This window comes from Vigna angularis, chromosome 6 (assembly GCF_016808095.1).
Source record: "Vigna angularis cultivar LongXiaoDou No.4 chromosome 6, ASM1680809v1, whole genome shotgun sequence".
Classification (NCBI taxonomy): domain Eukaryota; kingdom Viridiplantae; phylum Streptophyta; class Magnoliopsida; order Fabales; family Fabaceae; genus Vigna; species Vigna angularis.
In genome coordinates, this window is record NC_068975.1 from 25194119 (window position 1) to 25217995 (window position 23877).

The following is a 23877-nucleotide window of genomic DNA, read 5'->3' on the forward strand; positions in this document are numbered from 1 at the left end:
CATAGTATATGGTTTAACATTTCATTTATAATCAAAAGTTTATTAAATAAAGACATTTCAGAGTTAATAAACTATAACAGATCATTTTCACGAAATATAATATATTAATATAATTCATAAGTACAATTTTTCAACACAAATATAACAATAAGAACATATTATATAAAAGGAAATTACTAATTAAACGTGTCAAAAAGAAGAATTATACTAAGACAATAAAATAGAAGGCTCCTATATATTTAAGGATGCATCAACCAAGGAAAAAAATTCTTCTTTTTTATGTCGTCTTGATATGTCTTAGTTGTATCTCCCTCCTACACTAGTATACATCTAGTAAGTATTAAAAAAAAAACTTTATCTATAGAAATTATAAATTATTTAACTCAACTTTTCCTCAAATTTAAAAATTAGTACAACTTTTCGTCAAATTTAAAAATTAGTATAAAGTAAAATTGTGTTTAAAGATAATGCTCTACCTATAAAATGTATTGATTGCATTGCAACGCCTACTTTGAATCAGTACTCAATATATTACATCTAGACAATAATTATATCTGATATGTCGTCTATTGATTGGGTTAAGAATACGTATACCTAATTGTCTTATATAAATATATCCAAAGTCCACACTTCCCCATGTCTTCGTTTCTCCACTCTCCATTCTGAAACAAACTTTCAATCTCCGACACTCTCACCCTCTCCGACATGGTTCTCTCCAAAACCGCTTCCGAATCCGACGTTTCTGTCCACTCCACCTTCGCTTCTCGCTATGTCAGAACTTCACTTCCCAGGCATGTGTGATGTTGCATATTTTGTTTCGACAGATTAAATTATGTATGATAGTTTGTTTGTTTGGTGTGGATCTGAAACTAACGTTAATTTGGAGAGACGACACAGGTTCAGGATGCCGGAGGAGTCGATTCCAAAGGAAGCAGCGTACCAGATCATAAACGATGAGTTGATGTTGGATGGGAACCCAAGGTTGAACTTGGCTTCGTTTGTGACGACATGGATGGAACCTGAGTGTGATAAACTCATCATGGCTTCCATCAATAAGAACTATGTTGACATGGATGAGTACCCTGTCACCACTGAGCTTCAGGTAACTCTCTACCTTCCAAATCAAATTCACAATTTCTTGCCTAGTGGGGAGTGGTTAAGTTTTCTTTGACTTTTCAATTAAATAACTGCCTAAATTTTCTTTTAATCTCATTTCTCTTGTCACCTTTTGAAATTAATTTCTTTTTGTTCTAATAACAAAAAAAAAAAACACAAATCAGATCTATTTTTTAAAGAAAAATAATTAATAATTAATGGTAGAAAATAAATGTTGATGTGAGATCACATTTTATTTTTATCCAGAGTGTTTAAAAATGTTATATTTCCTTTTTTTTTAAGTTGTTTTCTGTGTAGAATAATTTGAGAAATCAATTTACGTTTAGTAAAGTTTTCTTTTAAATAAGTTATTAATGACTGTAGCGTGGAATATGATCTTTGTTCAACTGTTTTATATTTTCAGTTTTGAACACACTGTATATTTTTTATGAAAACTGGTTTTTTACTAAATAAAATTAATTGTGCTAAAATCAATTTAAGTTTGCGGAGAAAAACTGATTTGATTGCATTAAACGAATTATATGTATATTAATTATTAGAACAGTCAAACTCTTGTAACTATATTCCACGCATACCTTTTATTTTCCATTCTTTTTTTATTTTTAATTTTCTATTAAACGAATCGATATTTGCCACAAAGTGAGTTAAAATAAATTAATAACTCATGAGTAACATTTTAACTTATTTATGCATTACTATAAAAAATGTATACAAAAATTAATTCATTAACTATGAAAATTACTCACTTTAATGCTAACGACAACTTTCGTTATTTGACTTACATAATAATCAATGTACTTTAGGTTTAGTTCTTTTTTCTTATTTTGTTAATTTGTCAATATTATTAATAAAAAGTTGCATGAGCTTAGTCGTTTAATTTTTAAAATACAATAATGTGATTACTTGATGGATAGTAAAACTGTTAATAAATAAATATCGAAATTTTTTATTTATACGTGATTAAAATCTAAAATAAATTATATTAAAACTAATTTTGCTTAACTTGAAAACAAAATTCTACATTGAAAAACATTTTGAAATGTATATCAGATCACTCCTTTTCTCCCGTCTTGATTGATTGGTCTTTTTCCGAATGCCGAAACCTTTAGTTAATTAGAATTTTCCCATCCATCACGCGCAACAATCACGCCACCTTATTAATTAATTTCACTCTTTTTAACAATTAATTAATTTTATTCTTTTTTAAAGATTGATTAATTATCTTCCTTTACTTAAAAATAATAATAATTTATCAAGGGAAATTCTTTTCTTAAAAGGATATTATCAGCTTTACGAAAATTGAATCTCTTGCTCTTTGGTGAGAAATGCTTGAGGTTAAAAGAAAGAGACTTGTTTTCTTTGTTTGGTATTATTTGAATATTCATTTCTGTTTTTTTTTTTTTTTTGTCGGTATATAATTAGTCTCTTTTGGTTTATGACTTTACGATACTTACAGATAATAAAATCAAGCCTTTTGTTTAGCTTTTTCCTCCCCAACAAATTCGCTTTGTCTAGATCATTCTTTTTTAAAATTTTATTTATTTTTATTTGATAATTTTTTGCATATATATATATATATATATATATATATATATATATATATATATATATATATATATATATGTGTGTGTGTGTGTAATTCGACCTAAAAGGACCACACACAAAAAGTGAATGAAGTAGAAATAAAAAACTAATGGTTTGATAATTTTGGGTGGCATGTGTTTGAAAGAGACCCTCATAATTTTGGGACAATTTTCTGGTAGGAAAATAAGTCTTGAGAAAACCTACTGGGATCTTTTTCTTCAAACGCTCTGAATATTCTTTTCCTCTTTCAAAATTTTCTTACCAAATTTATATTAGGTATTAATCAACAATTTATTAACTCAATTATATAGTAATTTTAACCTCTTCAAATGATCAATAAAAGATTACAAATTACAAAAAAAACAATAAATAATTTAGGAAGATGGTACTTTTTTATTTTAAGATTTTCATTATTAAAAAATATCACTTTAAAGTAGTTCAAATAGTCTTCTTTAGATATTAACTTGGACTATTTTTGTGGAAACAAAATGGTAGTACTTTACTAGTGATATCTTGCTCCGAATCATTCAGAGACAATGGGCTTTCATTATTCTTTTGAAATGATCCATCCTCATGATGATAAAGCTTGAAGAAAATTAATGGCATGATTGGAAGAAGAAAATTAAACTTTTAAAAAATTGTATTTTTAATTTATTTAATCTAAAGGAAGTGAAACAAAATAAAAAGTTGAGGTCTTCCACCATCGTTGCTTCCCCTTTTCCTGAAATTAATGGTATGTTTGAAAGTTTCACGTGCAGTGTCATGATTTGACAGGCATGCTACCCTTCAACCATGTTTAGTGTAAGAAAAGATTTTTTTTCTCTGTTTTAGAAAATAATAAATTATAAAAATATGATTTTTAATAATAACTGAAGTCTGTTTATAAATAATTCATTAAAAAATTGTACTTTTGAAATAAAAAAAAAGATATGATATTAGAAATTTTAGTTATTTATCACACTAAAATAATAATTTAATTAGAATATTATGGTACTCTTATCATAGTACCAAAAACATAACTTAAAAAAAGACAAAAGTTTCATAAAAAGTTAATTAAAAAAATCCCTTAAAGGCATAGCAATTTCCTCTGATAAATTATATATAATTTAAATTAATGATACTCCACATTTGAAAAAGACAGTGCAACGCACAGTTGAAGATTAATACAGCAGTGCCTCGTGTAGCATTTTGTGGTGCCTATGTAACTAATTCATTATACATATCACTTTTTTTTTTTAAATATATTAGAATATTGTAATATTTATTAATAAAAAATAGTTAAAGCGCGAGCGCGCGGACACACACACATATATATATATATATATATATATATATATATATATATATATATATATAATCTTTTAAAAGTCAAAAAGAAATTTAAACTTTAAAGGTAATTCTTTTTTAATTTATGCTAAAAGTAGTTTTTTTTTTTTCATTTCAAATACTACATAGACAAAAACTAATGTTTTAAAAGTCAAAAAGAATTTTAAAACAATTTCAGAAAATAAAAACATATGTAATCTTAAGGAAAAGGTTGCACTTTTAATGAACTAGATCGGGTTGAATAAGAGTGTCTCTAAGTTATAATTTAGATTAATTTCACCAATATTTTTTCAATCCATCACTGTTTCATTTTAGGAAAAGTTAGTATGACAGAGAGTGAAACACCTGATGGATTGAAAGTAAAGTTCATTTAAAAAAAAAACACAATTTTAATTATTTATCTGTTCCATAAAATAAAATAGACTTTATTTTGTACTTTCCATAATTTGAAAACATCTATTTCAGTTCTTATATATACATGAATTTAGTCTATAGGAATAGAAAAAGATTAAGTGATTTTGAAGTATTTTAATTAAAAACTAAAGTTTGTAACATTATCAATTCTGAAGAAGATTAAAAATATTTTATATTTATGATTTCCACAGCTGCTGCAACTGTAAGACTATATAATTCGCATTATAAAAATAGCAGGATTACACATGAGAATTGAGAAAGAAAAATAGGATTAGTTGGTGGTTTTATGGTTGAAGGGTGCTAAGCAAAATTAATGGTCATTTATGGAGATTAATTTCTTTGTTGTATGCATGCAGAACCGATGTGTGAACATGATAGCTCATCTTTTTAATGCACCACTAGAAGAATCTGAAACTGCTGTTGGTGTTGGCACGGTCGGTTCATCAGAGGCCATAATGTTGGCTGGATTGGCCTTCAAAAGGAGGTGGCAAAACAGAAGGAAAGCAGAGGGAAAGCCTTATGACAAACCCAACATTGTCACCGGAGCCAACGTTCAGGTACACTTCAAAAATTTTCATTGTTCAGGAAAATCACTGACATGCAATAAGTTCTAGCTTTGTTCTATTGAGTGTGGAATTGGTAAGAGTTTTGGTTCTGTTCGTGTAAAGGTTTGCTGGGAGAAATTCGCAAGGTACTTCGAGGTGGAGTTGAAGGAAGTGAAGCTGCGTGATGGATACTATGTAATGGACCCTGACCAGGCTGCGGAATTGGTGGATGAGAACACTATTTGTGTTGCTGCTATCCTTGGTTCCACACTAAACGGAGAGTTTGAGGATGTCAAACGCCTCAATGATCTTCTTGTTGAAAAGAATAAGCAAACTGGGTACCACTCTTTCTCTTTTACTCTCCCTATTTTTAAATGTTCCTTGCTTTAAACATCATGTTTAGATTGAATATGCTGCACCTTCCTTCATTATCTTCTGATTGATTGAGGGTATGAAATTTTCTGTACTGATAATGGCTTACTAAACTCTGATGCATGCAGATTTTTGAACTGACATGTGAAATTGTTTGGTAGGTGGGAAACTCCTATTCACGTTGATGCAGCCAGTGGTGGATTCATTGCTCCATTTATTTACCCAGAGCTTGAGTGGGATTTCCGATTACCACTAGTGAAGAGCATCAATGTTAGTGGACACAAATATGGTTTGGTGTATGCTGGAATCGGTTGGGTTATCTGGAGGAGCAAGGAGGACCTGCCTGAAGAACTCATCTTCCATATCAACTATCTCGGAGCTGATCAACCCACCTTCACACTTAACTTCTCCAAAGGTAACACATAATTGAATTATCCTGTTTTACTCTATCTAAGTACTACCAACAAGTTCTATTTACTTACACTTTCTTACCCCCAACGTTCATTGGTTTATGCAATGCAGGTTCCAGCCAAGTCATTGCTCAATACTACCAACTAATTCGCCTTGGTTTTGAGGTAATAAGTTTAACCAAGTGACCCAGTTATAATTGCAGTGGGGTTACCCTAATTCCTCTAATTCACATTAGAAAAATGAACAAAAGAGGATTACTTGTAATACATTGTTTTAGAACTCTCTTTCACAGTTGAAATTTATTAAAAATCCAAAATTTGGTGGGTCTTATTTCTTGTTTAACGAGTTTCACTTACAATTTTAATTTTTGTGTAAATTTCAACGAATAATGGATAGTGTATTCAAAAGAGTGTTCCTAGCATTTCCCATAGAAATATCATATTTCTCTACAGACTTGATGTTGTGAATGTGTGTGCAGGGCTACAGAAACGTGATGGAAAATTGCAGAGACAACATGTTGGTGCTGAAAGAGGGACTCGAGAAGACAGGGCGGTTTGCCATTGTGTCCAAAGACAATGGTGTGCCTTTGGTTGCTTTCACCCTGAAAGACCACACTCACTTTGACGAGTTTCAAATCTCTGACCTGCTGAGACGTTTTGGATGGATTGTGCCAGCATACACCATGCCCCCAGATGCTCAACATGTTACAGTGCTTCGTGTTGTCATCAGGGAGGACTTTTCAAGAACTCTTGCAGAGCGTCTGGTGGCAGATGTGGAAAAGGTGGTGCATGAGCTTGATAGCCTTCCAGCAAGGGTGATCAGTAGCACCACCGTGGCAGTCAACACAGAAGAAAATGGCAAAGTGGTTAAGAAGAGTGCTCTGGAGACACAGAGGGAAATCACTGCGGTTTGGAAGAAGTTTGTGTTGGAGAGGAAGAAGCTCAATGACAAGATGAATGGTGTTTGCTAGAGTTAGCTTGAAGAGTGTGTTGTGCCTATCCCTGCCTAGTAGTTTTTTTAATGTATGATTTGGGCAGTGTGTACGTTTTATTGAGTCAAGCCTATCAGATTCAGTTGTTAATTTGATCCGAGGCAAAATTCTAGACGCGATTATCTATGTAAGTCTGGTTCACTTTGTTTTATGAACATGGATTATATTTATCTTCACTTGTCCTAATCCTATTGTTGTAAGTTCAAATTATGCGTATGTCTCCCAAAAATTTATGAGAGAATGAAACCTGTTTACAATAGTTATCAAAAGCTACAACTCTTCCTCACAGTATGCCTTAAAAGACTAACTGTGTTCTGCATAATAGGGGAGGTATTACTTGAATACTAAACAAAAGTGTGCAAACTCAGATTCAAGTCCTGCTGAATATAACAAAAACATGTGACAAGACAAAAAATAACTATTTGTTAGAAAAGTGGCATTATTTGTTGGTTTTCACTATTTACCATAGAATCCTTTACAAGGGTCCTAGCATGAGCACACAACTTGAACGTTCTAATCCAGCTGTCCATCATACAAAGCAAATAAAAAAAATAAAAAAAGAAAGGCTGAAGTAGTAAATGATTCTCACTCTGATGTGCCAACAAAGCAGTTCCAATGTCACCATCCAAAAATTGCAAGAAAAGTCAATGTGACAGACTTGCAGCCATGGTGAGTTGTAATAGTATCACACAGAGAAGCATGGATAGCAACCTAAACAAGGAGAAAAGCACCTTCAAATGTGACTAGAAATTAATTACAAAGTTGAAATTGAAAATTCGGTGATGGTTCCTTACTCTAGATTTTTGTATATGGCAGCAGGAGTTCATGTGTAATATATAAGCTATATGCAGAAGCTCCCAGTCAAGCTCCAGGATAAAAAAAATGTTATTGAATAGATAAGTATGCTGACATAAAACTCTACAAATGAATTTGACAAATTTGTAAAAGACTTGGTGCCTCAACATGATACTAAAATATAGGTTACATCAAAACAGAAAACGGAATAAAATTGCCATTTTTTATGAGTGGAGGATATAGTACAAATCCTGGATTTCTAGAAAAAGGAAGGCTACAGAGATATTGCTGTTTAGCATCAGTTAGTTGATTCCAACTTGCTCTCACCTACTGCACACGAATTAGAAGTGGAATAAATGAACAACAATATATGCAAATCAATGACCCTCCCTAGATTGCATGTAATTGCTGAAATTCAACACCAGCATCTTGCATTTCTCTGCACCCAGATCCATTTAATTTAATACAAAAAAAATGTACAACAGAATCACTCTATTACAAACTGTGAATGCTACAGGCAAAATTGCTCAATCCCCAAAATTCTTTCCTTTCTCAAGGCCTTTAATTGTAATGTTATTGGCGTTTACATAAATGAACCAAAGAATAAATATCGGTGTATCTACATTTTTGGTAAATAATTAAAAAATTGCAAGATTCCAGCTCTAGACTTCTATCAGAGTATATGTCTGTCACTGAGGGTGTTCTCTGAAGAGGAGGTAGAGATGGTGATCATAGCATTATTACAGTCAGATTCACTATCTTGCAGGCTCAATAAGAGGTGAGAAGTGCTGTAACTAGTAGACGGTTTGGCTCTAGGGACAATAGGCACTTCAGCCTCTCCAAGCAGCATCTGAACTGCACCCCTCATAGTTGGTCTTGCCATTGAATCTGGGTGTGAACAAGCTAACCCAACTAAGAGTACCCTCCTCATTTCCCCTTCTTCAAACTCACCTTCAAGTCTTGGATCAGCTGCCGTTAGCAACTTACCTTCTTGATGCAAACTCCAAACCCGTTCCACCAAATTGCTGCTAACCCCAACTTTACCATTTGCAGCGGCATCTTTCTCAATAGGCCTCCTCCCACAGGCCACCTCAAGAACCACCGCACCATAGCTAAACACATCAGTTTTCTCAGTTGCTCTACCAGTAAGAACATACTCTGGGGCAAGATACCCCATTGTTCCGGCAGCCACAGTGGCATCAGGAGACTTATCATGTTGTGTTTGTCTTGCTAAACCAAAATCGCCTAACCGAGCATTGAACCCTTCATCTAACATAATGTTACTAGTCTTAATGTCCCTATGAATTACCTGGTTTTCACATTCGTGATGCAAGTAGGCCAACACAGATGACACACCTAACAAAATTTTGAGCCTGTGAGGCCATGACAAAGGCATCCTAGCCTCATACAAAGCCTTATCTAAACTCCCATTGGGCATCAAGTCATACACCAACAAAATCTCACCTTTCTCATGGCACCAACCTTGAAGGTGAACCAGATTCCGATGCCTGAGACTCCCAATTATAGACAACTCGGACAAAAACTCACTCTTACCTTGACCACTATGATTACACCTCTTCACCGCAACAGTGTCACCACTCTCAGGCAGCACACCCTTGTACACGGTCCCAAAAGCACCATGACCAATGACCCTATTAGCACTGAACCCCTTAGTGGCAAATTTCAGCTCCTTGTAGCTAAACTCCTTTGGCATTCTAATAATCTCCGACTCAATAGATTGATCAAATTTCTTCATTCGCTTCACCTTCTTAGAATACACCCAAATGAATGCACCAGCAAAGAGCGCAAGAACAAAAGCACCAGCAGTCACAACCCCAGCAACAGCCCCCACAGTACCGTTCCTAGAAGACTTACTTTCCTTCTGCTCAGGTGCTGAAGTGGCGGAGGGTGCTGACATGGTGGCAGGAGCCGCCGCGGAATCGAAAGAGGAATTGAAACTCCACCACTCAACATTGTGCACCTCCGTGCTACCTTGGGTAGACCCAGAAAACCCCACATACATGAAATCATTAACATACATACCGACATCGAGATCCACCTTCAAAATCGGATCTTTCGGCCTCACAGTCGAGTACGAGACCCACACGCGCAACCCTTTGCTGCTTCCATCGTACTCGATCCACGCGTTCACCGAGTCACCGCTTTTAAGATCCACTCCGACGCTTCCCAAGTCGCTAACTTGAGCCGAAACAACGCTGTTTAAGTCCAACCCCACATGGTTTCCATTAATGTCGCTGAATTCCACGTCCATCAGGGTGTCGAATTCAACAGCGACGAACCCGCCGCCACCGCCTGTGGCGGCGGCGGGGTTTTGCAGACCGAGGAAGCCGCCGGAATCACCGACAGCGGTGGAGTCCGGCGAGATGACGAAGGCGAGGCCGCCGCCGACGGAGGATGGATTGAGGTTGGTGACAGAAAAGGAGAAGAAAGTGGAGAAGCTCGCCAGAGAAGGGGACCCTTGTTGCCGGAATCTGATGGGGTCGGAGTAAAGCGCTCTGCCAGCAGCGGAGTTTGGGACGGCGGGGTCACCGGTGAGGCTGACGGTGTTGTTGTTCAAATGGGCATCGCCGAGAAGTTTCAGTGTACTCATGGTTAAGGTTCCAAAGTCAAACTGGGTGGCGAAGACAGAAGAACAGGCATTGAGAAAACACAGAAAGACGATGAAGAAGGGCGTTTGAGGTGGCGGCATTGGGGAACGAAGATGGGTGGTCTGATTCGGTGATGCCGAGGAAACAGTGAAAGTAATGTTGTTAGAATGATTAAGGATGTTGTCTTTGTTCTTGACGAGTTTAATTACCTTGAAGGGGTGGGAGTAATGGTGCTGAGTGTGTTTTTGTGACGTTGTGTATAATTGATTGGGTTCCAAATGCAGAAAAGAAGTATGGGGGAAAGTGTTCAACGGAAGAAGGAAACAAAGGAATAATAATGGCAGAAAATTCAAAGGAGAGTGTGGAGCAGACAGTGTGTGAGAGGTGGGTCTGCACTTTCTCGCACTCATAACGGTTATGTGTTTCACCCTCACAATAACAATTAAAAAATGTGTACAACAGTGCTTTCTATTTTTCTCTAACAGTTGAAAAAAAGGGACATATGCATAGTTTACGTGTTGTTGTAAAAGAGTTTCATAGTTAGGTGAGTAATATCATAATGTAGTTTGAGTTTTGGCGTAAATATATCATCATGACTCAGGAAATAGTGATGCCTCTACTCGATTAGGTGGTTGTTAGATTCTGAATCAGTCTTCTTTGGTGATAAGTAATGTAAAACTTTCTGATATTCCTACTTAGAAACAACACACATATATACATACATATATATACATACATATATATACATACATATATATACATACATATATATATATATATACACACACCTGCAAATGCACTCAACTCATCATTCAAGTGCTTCAGTGCTGCAAAATTCTTCCTAACATGTTTGGTTTAGTGCTGTAAGTGTTAAATCTGTTACCTTGTTATGCATAACTATTTATATGAGACTATTTAAAAAAAAAACATTTCAGATATAATATTTTTTTTTGCTTAACTTAAATTTTTACATGTTTATTGTAATAATGAACTATTAAGATAAGTGCAGTATGATCCTAGTTACTACAAAATTTGAGTAAGAATCGTATTAGTAACTGGCATTAAATAATTAAGCAATTGGACAAAGATAACAGCTTCGGATAAAAAATTGACACAGTCATCGCCCATGAAAAAAGACAATGACATGAGCGTGATTCGCTACTATCGTACTTATGTTCTTTTTAATTTTAATGAAAAATCTTCTGTTCGAATAGTGCAGAAAACAAGTTAAATTAGATTAAAAAATTAATAACTTATGAGTCAGATTAATGGTTTAAATAGACCTAAGTCAAATTAAATAATTTATAAAAAACAATTTTAATTTAAAAATTAGAAACTGATATTTTTTTATTAAAGTATGTGATATAGTTTATACATCGAATAAGAATATTTAAAAATTAAATAGAAAAAATATAAATAATGTGTTTGCCATTTAGAACTCAACAGTCAAAGAAAAAAATTAAAGGGTAACTAAGATGTCATGTTTGAATTTGGTAATTTGAAAAGGAGATGGAATAAATATGACAAATTGTTCTCATTGTTTTAGTCAATTTAAAAATTAAATATTATTCATTCTTATCAAAATAAGAGGTTTAGTTTAATTAAGTCTCTGTAAGCATAATTTTTTTTTGTCATCAAGAGTCAACATTAACGTGAGGCACATCACATCCCTTCTTGATGTGCCTTTTCTTTTGATTGAATGTAAGAATAAAAGGAAACAAAGAATTGGGCAAAACTACTTCCTATGATGATTGAAAACCCTCTTCTTGGGCACAAAAGTGAGGATTTTTACTTCAATACTAACTATAAATAATTTGAGTTTTGGATGTTGTAGTATTTTAAATGATGGTTCATTTTAGTTCTAAAAAATAGTTTATGTAATAGAGATAGCTTATTATGTATATTTGATTTAATAATATATTATTAATTGATGTGTAATTTTTAGTTATATCCATGACAAAAACAAAAACAAAAGTCAAAAATCAATAAATTTGAAAAAGAAAATATACTTTTATGAACATAATTAAACTCAATCGTCTAGAATAATTTTCAATACGAAATTTGAAGAATTAAAAGAGAATAATTTATCAAAGGAAATCAATTGTAATACTTGAAATAATAGACATTAGATTAATATATTTATATAAAAAAAGTTATATTACATATAACATTAAAATTAATGTAATTTCTTATTTATCTTTTATAATGTACTTATCTGACTCAATGAATATACCAAAAAATATAGTCCAATGTGTATTGAAATAAATATTCACGTATTAACTATAATCATGATAAATTTTATTAGTTTGATTATATCATGATATTATTATTATTATTTACATAAGATACTACATTATTGTTATTATTATTATATATTTGAGGTCTTCATTTCATTAATATTATTTAATATCATATTACCTATTTTATAAAATGAGCCTTAAGGTTCAAATATCCTATAAATACATCTTGTATTTCTTAGGGAATACTCACTTTAACACTTGTACTCATTCTTTTTTACTCATAAGTATCCATAGTTTTTTTATTGACTTGAATGTTATAGGATCTTTTGTAAGTGGATCTCTCTTGTGTTCCAAACCTCAACAAGTACACATCAGGTTTCTTAGTTCACTCAAATCCTGTCACATATTGTAAGGATCACACTCAGATTCTAGTAAGAACATTTGGCATCTACTGTGGAACTTTAGTGAAAATTTTTCTGTCCTCACTCTTCCATGGTCACCACCCGAACTCAAGCCCAACTTTCTCATGAGATGTAATCCAACTCGATTAACCTTTTAGAATCAAATGTAGATGTTAATCCAACATAACGAAAAACAACGCAAGTGTTACGATCCTGAGCTCAAAGCCCTGCGCACTCAACATCAACCGCCTTGAAGTACATAGAGTAAGGGAAAACAAAACCTCTAAGCATTTCATAGAGAGATTCATCGCTGCAACGACCACGAACCAAAACCTCACTCTGTTTATGATCATGCATTCCTTGATCTGTGGTCTACAACCCATACTCTTCTCAAATTCTCTTCACAAAATGACCTAACAACATGGATGATCTAAAAGAATGGGTGGCCAAATACATGGTCACTGAAGAAAATAGGTTAAAGAGGACAAAGAAGCCCAATGTCCCATCGGGAGGAAAAAGTAGGAAGAACAATGTCGTTGACCAAACTATATCCCAGTATAACCAATATACTTCCCTAAACGCTAGCAAAGACACTGTACTTGGATAAGCGTGCAACTTGGAGCTCATACAGCTCCTCAAGCCCTAACAACCTTTTCCTGAGATGATCCTACAAAAAAGTGTTCCTACCATCAAAGCGACATACCATCTAAGGGACCTCATCAAAGAACTTATCTGCACTAGCGCTTTAGCCCGATTTATTTAGCAAGGAAAAGAACGTTGAGGCAAAATACATGACAATTTCTAAAGACAAGGTCAAGGTAAAGGATGCATCAATTTCACAGGACGAGGACGAGGCCAAGGATAGTTAGACCAACCCAACATGGTCCTTCAGATTCTAGGGCTCGAGGCCATCTAGGGTCAGTAGCCCACTCCCAATAACCAACCATTTAGAGTCAAATCATCCAACCTAATTCCGCTTAGGCAAGAGGAAGCGTCCACACCATCTTAGAGGGTTTTATGTACATGTATGCCTTTTAAAGACATTTTCAAAAACAATTATATGTTTCCAAAATAAAAAGGAGCTTATTTTGCCAATTTTATAGTGCAAACATCTTTGAATATGTCACCTAATATACCACCACTATTATTATTCGCTATATTAAATCTCATGTCTTCAACACCTAGATTTATGCAAAATTAGACCAAGGTAACATCAATTCATCATTTATAATTTTTTTAGTGATAGAATATGACCTAAAAAACACGTAGACTTAGGAACAAAAAATACAAAGCATCATAAAAGACAAAGTTATGTATTGTGAAAAATATGGGTCAACAGAATTATTTGACCAATCCTATATCACAAACTTGTGAGAGTTTTAAGTTATATGAATCAAGCTTATGAGAGCCAATATGTTCAAAATTTTAGTCAACCTTATATTTTTCAACGCAGATCGTTCCACTTTACCGTCTCACTTTACCATTCCTAGTATAGATTACATTTTTTTAATTTTAACATTATTTTTTTTCTCACATATTATCATAAATATGTAATGACATGTTGATATATTAATTTTCTTGTATAAAATTCACTAAATAATTAATGACAGATTTTAGTGGATTGTGGCAGTGTAATCTCAATTTGCTTTTATACATAAATTAATATATTAAATAAAATATTTTTTAATATATATATATATATATATATATATATATATATATATATATATATATTGAGCAGTGAAAGATCACATGAGAAAATAGTTGTATAAGGATGATAAAGTTTGAATGGAGTGATAATCCCGTAACAAGAACCTTCACTATTTCCATTGAGACAAAACAATACACTTTGATTAGTCAATTCTCCGCAGGCTTCAACTTCAATCTTAATATATATAATGTCAGCATCTCCGATTACATTTTCAACAATACATTTTCTACAAAAACTTTGTCTCATGTGAACTCATTACTTGTTAAAACCTAAAGGGATGTGCATGAGTGGTGTTAGATGATGACCTCTTTTATTATTCTATTTTGACTGTCTTAAAATCTTAAATTTCTACTTCTAAATTCATATTAAATTTCATATATTTTGACTAAATTCCTATATTATCTTAATTATTAATCAATAATTTGTTTCTTCAATTAATATAATAATCCAAATTCACTTTTTAAATGACTTTAATATTAACAAGATTAATAATGGATTGCCATGCACGAAATTAGAGGTGTCAAAACGAGTAATACGGCTCTATACGGTTCGATTCACCACCGATTGGTCACTTAACGAGTCAACCTAACCTGACTCACTTATTAACAAGTTGAAGAAATTCGAATCTAGTCCAATCCACCACAGGTTGGTGAGTTAAACGGATTGACTCATTACCTCATTAGTTATAAGTTTTTTTAAAATAAAAAAATATTACAATATTTTTTAATTCAAATCTAAATAAACATCACTAAAATGATGTTAAACTCCAAAGACAATTCAAAATAAAAAAATAATATCATACAATCCAAAACATAATCCAAAAACATGTACAAAAGGCGAACAAATAAATTTTTAATATTAATAATTTTTGTATCAGTTATCCATTTATAATATTAGAGTCTTGAATAGATAAATCTATAATATTTTTCTCTCTTGAAACATCTTCTTTTTTTATCACCATCTACAATATAATAAAAAAATGTTAACTAATAATATGTGAGTTGGTGAGCCAACTTGACTCGTCACGGGTTCAACCCGGTGAGATGGGTTCTAAGTGAGTCGGGTTGAAAACTAACCCGCATAAAAAATTACATTTTTTTTAAACACAATTCAACCCAAACTCGTGATGAGTCAGATTGACTCGCAGGTTACAACTAATTTTTACAATACTACATGATTTTCACAAGCATGAGAGCCATCAAATAATGAACCTCTATGAACTAATAATCATAAATATCTAATCCACCTATATTGTCATTTTTAATTTTGTATCAATTGAAATTCTATTTTAAGTCCACTTTAAAGTGAAATTTATTTTAAATTTCAATTTAAAAGATACAATGAATTATCTCTTTATAGCTTTAGTTAAACTTAATCCAACTTAATTTTTTAAAAAAAATTGAAATATTTGTTAAAAGATAATCATTTTTTCTTTTTTTATAAATTATTTTAATTTTTTACGAGTTTACTCAAAGAATTGTAAGTTAGGAATAATGGGAAGGATTATACGAGTTTAATTCTGTCTGTTATTATTTTTAATACTCGGTAATATAAATTTTTTGTTGTATTTTATTTTTTGAAGTAATAAATATGTTCACATTTATATTTGTTCAAATACTTATTAAATAATTTTATAAAAAAATAAAAATAAAAATAAAAAATTACAATATTCAAGAAAGACTTATTTTTTTCTTAAATTTCAAATAACTATATATATATATATATATATATATATATTGTATTTGATTTACAAAAATAAATTATTATTTAATATTTATATTAATGTATGTTTGACATTAATCTAAGTATTTTTTATGTATACTGGAACGAGATAAGATAATTTTATATTTTTAATTATAACTTGTGATATGAAATAGTTGACTAAGATGAATTTTTGCATGAATGAATGTCAGATACAAATTGATGAGTTGATCAATATTTTATCTTTCTTTCATGTTACGGAATTGCAATTGGATTGTGTTTTCGTCTATTGTTAACCCCTTTAATCACTCTTATGTTTTATCCATTTTTATTCTCACCTCAACAAACTCTGACCACCCACAATTCTTGACTACACATATTGCAAATCGTGTGCATACATTACTGTCAACTGCAAAAAAGTGTGCCATGCTTTGTATAAAGAAAACAGAAACCCCATTCTTTTCAAAACATCTATGTAATAAACTATCTCTTCTCCTCATTTTAGGACCAAACATCATCAAACATGGGATCTTGCACCAAAATAGAATCTTTGCCACCAGATTGCGTTTCTGAAATCTTGTCACGTGCATCACCATTAGAGGCATGCATATGTTCACTGCTCTCCTCCACCCTTCGCTCATATGCGGACTCTGACATGGTTTGGAGAAGCTTCTTGCCCTCTGATCACCAGGCCATTGTCTCCAGGGCCGTCAATCCTTTCTCCCTTCACTTCTCTTCGTACAAACTACTCTTCCATTATCTCTGCCACCCTCTTCTCATTGACCAGGGCAGCAAGGTACGCAATCTGCCTCCTTGTTCGATTTCTCAAGACGCATTTCATATCTAATTCATTTTACTTTGGTTCTGTCTATGATTCATGCAGATATTCAAATTGGAAAAGTGTTCGGGTAAAAAATCTTTTATCTTATCTGCAAGGGAATTGTCAATAGCATGGAGCAGCCACCCTATGATGTGGTGCTGGAAACAACTTCCAGAATCAAGGTAATTTAATTAATGAATTTAATTAATTTCACGTGTAGAAAAGAGAGTTATATATAATTGCAGAATTTGCAGATTTGCGGAGGTGGCAGAGCTTAGAACAGTAAGTTGGTTAGAAATAGAGGGGAAGATGAGGACGCAGAATCTAACGGGAAACACGACATACGCGGCGTATCTGATAATGAATGTTTGTGATGAGGCATTCGGGGTTGAGTTTGTTCCGTCGAAGGTATCGGTTAGTGTTGGAAAGCAAGTGCAGAGAGGAAGAGCTTATTTGGGTTGTAAAGATGAAAAGAAGTGTACGATGGAGAGTCTGTTTTATGGGAACCGGAGAGAAGTGATGGGAAAAGCAGCGTTTGGAGAGGAAGGTGAAGTGATTTCGATTCCGTTGAAAAGAGAAGATGGGTGGATGGAGATTGAGCTGGGAGAGTTTTTCATTGACGAAGCTGAAGCTGAAGCTGATGAAGAAATAACGATGAATCTCAGGGAAGATGGTTATCAATTGAAAGGAGGCCTTATCATTGAAGGCATCGAAGTTAGACCCAAACACATCGTGTCATATCATGCCCTTTGATTTCTATCATGTTTTGTTTTCGAATGGTTCAACCATTGTTCAAAACCGTGTTCCATTCTCATCACAGTAATTAGAAGCAGCACACATACATGAATCAGATTATAATTATGACAAATATCTCCACCTAATTAAAAGACGTGTATAATATCACTTGTATTTAACTTACACTTGTTAATCAGGGATTTTAAAAGATGACTTTACTGTAAAAAGATGTTGTGATGATTAATAATAAGACAAGCTTTTTTGTTTAATGAATCTGTCAAACTCTAATAATTTTCAAATCAGAATTTTGTAACTTTCAAAAAAGTCCTTTATTTAATAATAACATGTACATTACAAACTTTTAAATTTTAATAATATATGTTTGTGTAGATCTGTGGATCAAACCGCAAATTTATTATTTGTTACTTTAATTGATTTTTTTTATTCAAATCGAATAATGATATTAAAACTGATCGAATTATTCATATTTTAATTAGTATGAAAAATATTTATTAATTATGAGTTTTTTATCTATGTAAATAAAATATTAAATATATTAAATGAATTTAAAAAATTTGTAAAAGATTTAAATGTATCAAACAATCATTACTCTAAATAATATTAAATCAATATAAAATTTTGTATATCAACGGGTCATTGTACGGACTTTTTACGGTGCATACAAAAAGTGTTTGTTGTAAAGCAGTACATCAACAAATTACTTATAAATATAAAATAAAAGTTGATTAAGAAAATAGAAATAAAAAACGAAAATATCTTATCATAATACGGTGAAGAGGTATATTAAAGTTGAGGACAAAACATTCATAGTAATTTAAATTTCATAATTTTTATGAAAAAAATAATGTGATGTTTGATATTAAAATTAAAAAATTTGCAGATCCGTATGTGATTCACCAAGTTCCAAATTTAGGAAAAGTGGTGGTTTGTTGGATGTGGTCATGTTCTGCCTCCATGTTGACATAGTTGTTGAGAGTGAAAAGAATGTCGTCATACTAGCGATATACTTCATTCATTGGACCATGTACGTCCACACAGTAATGTTATATATAACAACCATAACTTGTTCATTCTGGAAGCAAGTCTGCATTGAAAATTTTGATTTTCAGAAGATGGAACTTTTGCCCTACGATTGCTTTGCACACATTTTATCCTTCACTTCCCCTCAGGACCTCTGCAGGTCCTCTCTGGTCTCCTCCATTTTGCAGTCAATGGCAGATTCAGATGCTGTCTGGGAGAACTTTTTGCCATCCAATTATCATCAAATTGTTTCTAGGTTCGTGACTTCCTCTTTGTCGTGTTCTTCCAAGAAACAATTGTTTTCCATGTTATGTAATCCACGACCAATTGACGACGGTAACAAGGTAAATTTCTTCAGTGTTTGTCCCTTTCTTTCACTGCATGATTGCAGATTGAAAAGGCTCATAGCAAAATCACAATTTGGTCCAACCTAAACTCTAATTGAAGAGTTTGCATATTTTACCAAAACCTTGTTCTTTTGCTAGAGTCTTTATAAGTGGCAACTCATACTAGAAAATAAACGGTTAATAGATTGGAAAATGAAGATGGTTTAATTGTTATTTACATATGATAATGATGGATAAAATGAACACACCCTACCCCACCACTGACACACACAACACATGGCCCTTTTATACTTACTGTATCAATTTTGTTTGACTCTGCAAGTTCATAATTATGATTGACAACTGTTTCTTAATTTTGTAAAATGAAAAATACTGTAAGATAGACTGGTATAGTATTAACGAATCAATGCAGCACCAAAATATAAGAAAAAAGTGCAGAAATTGCAACTACAATGGTTGCAAGATCAAGGTTGATGGGGTATCCTCAGGCGGTGGAGCAAATATGAATTATCTAATTCATATTTGCGACACTGTCTGTGGTTGCCAAATCACCTTTTCTAAAAGTTAAAATGTTTACAGCAACAAGAAAATCTTAATGAAAATGATATAATCTAAAGTAAATTTTTTATAATTATAAAGACTAAAGAAAGAAGGTATGAGTTGAATCTATTTTGAATGATAGTAGTGACAAATGGTTGAGAAAAACAGATATTCTCCATTGAGAAGAGAAGTGGCAAAATCTGTTACCTGTTGAGCGCAAGACAACTTTCAATTGCATGGGGAAACAGCCCTCTCTATTGGTCCTGGAAACCCATCCGAGGTTCAAGGTTTGTTTCTGCATCGTCCTCGTCATCATCATCATCTTCATCTTTCCAATTCTCAAACACTTTCTCTTTTAACTGTAACTTTCCACTTCAATTTCTTCATAGGTGTCATGTCATGTCATGTCATGTCCTAACTCTGCCAATACTTTATGATTTTAAAATCACAACAAAAGGTTTCCTAATTCAATGAAGGATTAGTATTCTAATGGCACATCATTACCAATTGCAAAGTCGTTTTTGAAATCTGTGCGTAGATTTGAAGAAGCAGCTGAACTGAGAACCATAAGCTGGCTGGAAATAAAAGGCAGCATAAACAGCGGAATGTTATCTCCCAATACTTTATACGGAGCCTACCTGCAAGTGAAAATCGCGGATCGTGCTTATGGGTTAGACGTGTTACCATCGGAGGTGTCCGTAGAAGTTGGCAAACATAAATCACAAGGAACCGTTTGCATACGTTCATGTCGAAAAACAGACACCAAATGTTCTTTTCGTTTTGAAGATGAAGAATGGTCGGAGATTGACTTGGGGAGTTTTTACACCTGTTCAAACGAAGAGGTCAGAATGTGCCTCAAGGAAGTTAAAGGTGTGCACTTGAAAGGTGGCCTCATAGTTGATGGACTTGAAATAAGGCCCAAACACTTGGAAAAGGCCTCCGCTTATAGGCCCTAACTAGTTTACGTTTTTTTTTTGTGCGTTGTGGGCCGAACGTGACACTTGTTTTGTTTCGTTTCGTTTTCCCATTTAGCCCTAGCAAGCGCTCTCTTTAAAATCCTCTTCTGCGGCTTTGGAATTGCATTTCTCATAACGAAAAATATGAAGGTGGGCGCCGTGGTGGTGTGTTATTGCATTTCCTAACAGTGATCCTGGTTATGTGTTCTTCACTTTTAGGGTTTTTCTTTTTTCACTTCGTTCTTTCGGATTGATTTTATTTGATTTTTTGTTGTAATTTTACTGAACCCTAATTGTTGAATGGTTTTGTACTTCGATTTGGTTTGTTTGCTGTGATGATAAATGTGAATCCCAGCTCATTATGAGACCTTTTTTAAGGTCTGGGAAAAGAATTTTCCACATTTATCTGAGCTTCTCTATGAGAATAATTTTGGCTATGTAATTAATCAAACTTTTCAATAAGTAAAAAATGAACATAATTTTTTTTTTTAATATTAGAGTTCTTTTTTGTTTTTTACGTGGTTGGTTTGATTTATTTAAACTAAATTTAATTGTTTTCTGAAGAACTGATAACTGTTTGATTACTTCAGTTTTTACTTCATTCAAAACTGACTGAATTGCAATCGTGCAGTTTTTTTTTATACTTATCGTATTAGAGAGCTTCTCCCTACACCACCACACTCTTCTTCTTATACCACCACATTCCTGGCGAATGACTTATTTGTTGGTTGTTGGTCGATAATCCAATCAGATGAAAGAAAAAATATATATATGAAAATTTTGAAATCGATAAATGATAACTCATTAAACCTATTGAAATATTTTTATTTTAGCTACTTATAATTTTTTTAATTCAAATACATTAAATATAATTACAGAGCTTGAACAATGATGGATGATCCAAGTCTTTGGAAATGATTTTAAAAAATGTTTGATTTTAAATAAATTTTTTGAGATATTTTATGAAATGGTATGATTAACAATTCAGAATGAAATCAGACAAAAAAAACAAGTAAACATGATATTCAAAATGAAATATGAATTATAAATTAATAACAAGAAAAAAAACAAATAAACATATATTCAAAATGAAATATAAATTATAAATTAATAATAAAGACGGATTACTGTACCTCGGAAGATTTATGATAAATATGTCGTATTGGAGATTAAGATATCCAACTTATAATTGAAAAACAGTGACAGATCTGTTTTCGTACAATATAATTTAATAACGGTGACAGATTATAATTGAAAAACAGTGACAGATCTGTTTTCGTACAACATAATTTAATAACAAAAATGACATATTAATTAAATATATACATTAATATTTTAGTTTATATATATAATATAAACAAACACAGAGGATGAGAAAAAAAAATCATTTTTTACGTGATTGAAAATAGTCTCGATTGAGTTAAAATGTTTTTGTCTAGAAGCAAGATTAAATGAAAATGAAACTAAGATCAGAAATGTAAAAATTAAAATCAGTTTTAACAATAAAATTAATTAGTTTCAAAAGTACTTTAATAATAGACCTAATTAATTAGTAGTTTGATTATTATATTTAAATTAATTAAGGGATAATCACATGTAAGTTTAATAAAATGTTTAATTAGTAATTTAGTCTTTATATTTTTTTTTACTCTGAGTTTTAACAGTTTTTACAATCAGACAATGTGATTTATTTTTTAATAATTTTTATAAATTAGGATAATAAATTCAAAAGTCACAATTCACATGTATATTTTTTACAATGTACTAAACAAAAATAAATATCTTAAATTTAAAGAAGACAATCCTTATGGGATCACTAAAGAAGAAGGAATTGAAAAGGAAAAAGAGAGTTTGAATTTACAAATAATAACCTCTTAATGATATTAACTAAACTAGAAAAAAGATATTTGCTAAAAAGAACAAGAATAAAAATAGAAAATGAGAGGGAGAAAGTTACAAATTATAAATAAAAAATAATAAAATATAATCAATATTTTTTCTTATTTTTTTTATATCTCTAATTATATGTAGAGTGAGAAATAAATGTTATAGTTCTAATGAACAATGATAAATAAATAACTTCTTTCTTAATTTATTTGATAAATAATTTGTTTCTCAAAATTTAAATTTTATTAGATACACTTTATAAACGCATTAACAATACTACAAATTTCTCTTTATAATCTTCTCCTTTAACTCTTAACCTTATATAAAAAACTATCTTATTAAACTCATGAATTCATCTATATTAGTTATACTAATGAACATAAATCAAATCAATATAAATATTTAATATATCGTCCAAAATATAACCAATTCATATACAAATGAATACATTTCATTGAAACTTTTGTTGACATCTCTTTTGCACGTGTTTTTAGTTATGAATGTATATCACTAATGTTACGTGCAAGAAGTAAGTCCAACAAGTAGTGATAGTAGAATCAGATGACATCTGTCACAATACCACGAATAATATATAATAAGTTTGATGGTAACAATAAGATGGAATGTCCATCGTATCTTGGTTAATAAAGAAAGTTTCATAGATGTCCTATATTTTGAGATGTTTGTAGGATTAAGCATCACAATCCACTCTCTTAAGCCCTTCCATGGAATCCTAGTTGTGTTTGACAGAGATTTGGTAGAAATAAGGGGTCATGGGTTCACATCACTTTTGGCTTAAAAGACTATCTTGATTAAGTATTTGGTGGTAAATACTCCATCATAGTATAACATCTTTCTTGGAATACCATTCTTAATGAATTAAGGGTTGTGGTGTCAACAATTCACCTAAAGATAAAATATCCTACAACCAAAGATAGTTGAGGTTATTAAGGTGGACCAACAAATCACAATAAAGTGTTATGAAAAAAGCCTAAAAAATTGTCAAACATATATCACGAGTCAATATGAACACGAAATCCTTCTTGATAAATTGGACCAAAAGGATCTATTAGAGGATTGACATTTGCAATCCCTCAAAGAAAAAAAGAGATATAGTATCCAACCAAATTGGTTACCATTGTTATGATTAAGAAAATTAGGAATCAATATGTACAAATTTAACGAATGTTAATGAAACTTGCCCAAAAAAGTTTATATATTTTCTCAAATATCAATTGTCAAATCAATAAAATGTGTTTAAATGTTAATTTCTAAATTTTATAAATACCTATCCAAAATACAATCAAATAAAAATACACCTTAAAAAAAGTAAAA

The 23877-nt window shown here is 32.0% G+C and overlaps 4 protein-coding genes, 1 long non-coding RNA gene and 1 other non-coding gene across 7 annotated transcripts; 4 read left to right on the plus strand and 2 right to left on the minus strand.

Moving 5' to 3' along the window:
• The first annotated feature begins 513 nt into the window (after positions 1-513).
• Positions 514-6935, plus strand: LOC108343524 (glutamate decarboxylase 1). The gene is made up of 7 exons (XM_017581861.2): positions 514-791; positions 898-1102; positions 4797-4997; positions 5109-5323; positions 5519-5772; positions 5880-5932; positions 6247-6935. Exons 1-7 carry the CDS (start codon positions 706-708, stop codon positions 6736-6738), a joined length of 1506 nt encoding a protein of 501 aa, XP_017437350.1. The 5' UTR covers positions 514-705; the 3' UTR covers positions 6739-6935.
• A 1142-nt stretch (positions 6936-8077) lies between these two features.
• LOC108341139 (L-type lectin-domain containing receptor kinase VIII.1) lies at positions 8078-10640 on the minus strand. The gene has a single exon (XM_017578792.2). It carries the CDS (start codon positions 10571-10573, stop codon positions 8228-8230), a length of 2346 nt encoding a protein of 781 aa, XP_017434281.1. The 5' UTR covers positions 10574-10640; the 3' UTR covers positions 8078-8227.
• A 6062-nt stretch (positions 10641-16702) lies between these two features.
• LOC108341534 (F-box protein VBF) lies at positions 16703-18013 on the plus strand. 2 transcript variants are annotated; one of them, XM_052878798.1, is made up of 3 exons: positions 16703-17012; positions 17100-17218; positions 17282-18013. In XM_052878798.1, the coding sequence occupies exons 1-3, from the start codon at positions 16740-16742 to the stop codon at positions 17787-17789; spliced, it is 900 nt and encodes a 299-aa protein (XP_052734758.1). In that variant the 5' UTR covers positions 16703-16739; the 3' UTR covers positions 17790-18013. The 2 variants fall into 2 exon arrangements, with proteins under 2 accessions (XP_052734758.1, XP_017434697.1); XM_017579208.2 differs by having other exon boundaries at positions 17291-18010.
• An 876-nt stretch (positions 18014-18889) lies between these two features.
• On the plus strand, positions 18890-20970 carry LOC108342033 (F-box protein PP2-B15). The gene is made up of 3 exons (XM_017579735.2): positions 18890-19156; positions 19868-19986; positions 20238-20970. Exons 1-3 carry the CDS (start codon positions 18905-18907, stop codon positions 20653-20655), a joined length of 789 nt encoding a protein of 262 aa, XP_017435224.2. The 5' UTR covers positions 18890-18904; the 3' UTR covers positions 20656-20970.
• On the minus strand, positions 19681-20342 carry LOC128197348 (uncharacterized). Its single transcript, XR_008249801.1, has 2 exons — positions 20204-20342; positions 19681-20119 (listed from the first exon to the last, which is right to left on the minus strand). It is a non-coding gene; the product is annotated as an uncharacterized LOC128197348 (long non-coding RNA).
• Positions 20971-20977: 7 nt separating the features above from the next.
• LOC128197651 (small nucleolar RNA snoR69Y) lies at positions 20978-21073 on the plus strand. Its single transcript, XR_008250281.1, has one exon. It is a non-coding gene; the product is annotated as a small nucleolar RNA snoR69Y (small nucleolar RNA).
• The last annotated feature ends 2804 nt before the right edge of the window (positions 21074-23877 follow it).

Excerpts from the sequence above, each read along its gene's own strand:
- LOC108341534 (XM_052878798.1), top strand. The coding sequence starts at position 16,740 with ATGGGATCTTGCACCAAAATAGAATCTTTGCCACCAGATTGCGTTTCT. Across the intron at positions 17,013-17,099 it reads TCATTGACCAGGGCAGCAAG|ATATTCAAATTGGAAAAGTG; the intron begins GTACGCAATCTG and ends TGATTCATGCAG. Across the intron at positions 17,219-17,281 it reads AAACAACTTCCAGAATCAAG|AATTTGCAGATTTGCGGAGG; the intron begins GTAATTTAATTA and ends ATATAATTGCAG.
- LOC108341139 (XM_017578792.2), bottom strand. The coding sequence starts at position 10,573 with ATGAGTGCGAGAAAGTGCAGACCCACCTCTCACACACTGTCTGCTCCA.
- LOC108343524 (XM_017581861.2), top strand. The coding sequence starts at position 706 with ATGGTTCTCTCCAAAACCGCTTCCGAATCCGACGTTTCTGTCCACTCC. Across the intron at positions 1,103-4,796 it reads CTGTCACCACTGAGCTTCAG|AACCGATGTGTGAACATGAT; the intron begins GTAACTCTCTAC and ends GTATGCATGCAG. Across the intron at positions 5,324-5,518 it reads GAAAAGAATAAGCAAACTGG|GTGGGAAACTCCTATTCACG; the intron begins GTACCACTCTTT and ends ATTGTTTGGTAG.
- LOC108342033 (XM_017579735.2), top strand. The coding sequence starts at position 18,905 with ATGGAACTTTTGCCCTACGATTGCTTTGCACACATTTTATCCTTCACT. Across the intron at positions 19,157-19,867 it reads CAATTGACGACGGTAACAAG|ATATTCTCCATTGAGAAGAG; the intron begins GTAAATTTCTTC and ends TGAGAAAAACAG. Across the intron at positions 19,987-20,237 it reads AAACCCATCCGAGGTTCAAG|ATTTGAAGAAGCAGCTGAAC; the intron begins GTTTGTTTCTGC and ends ATCTGTGCGTAG.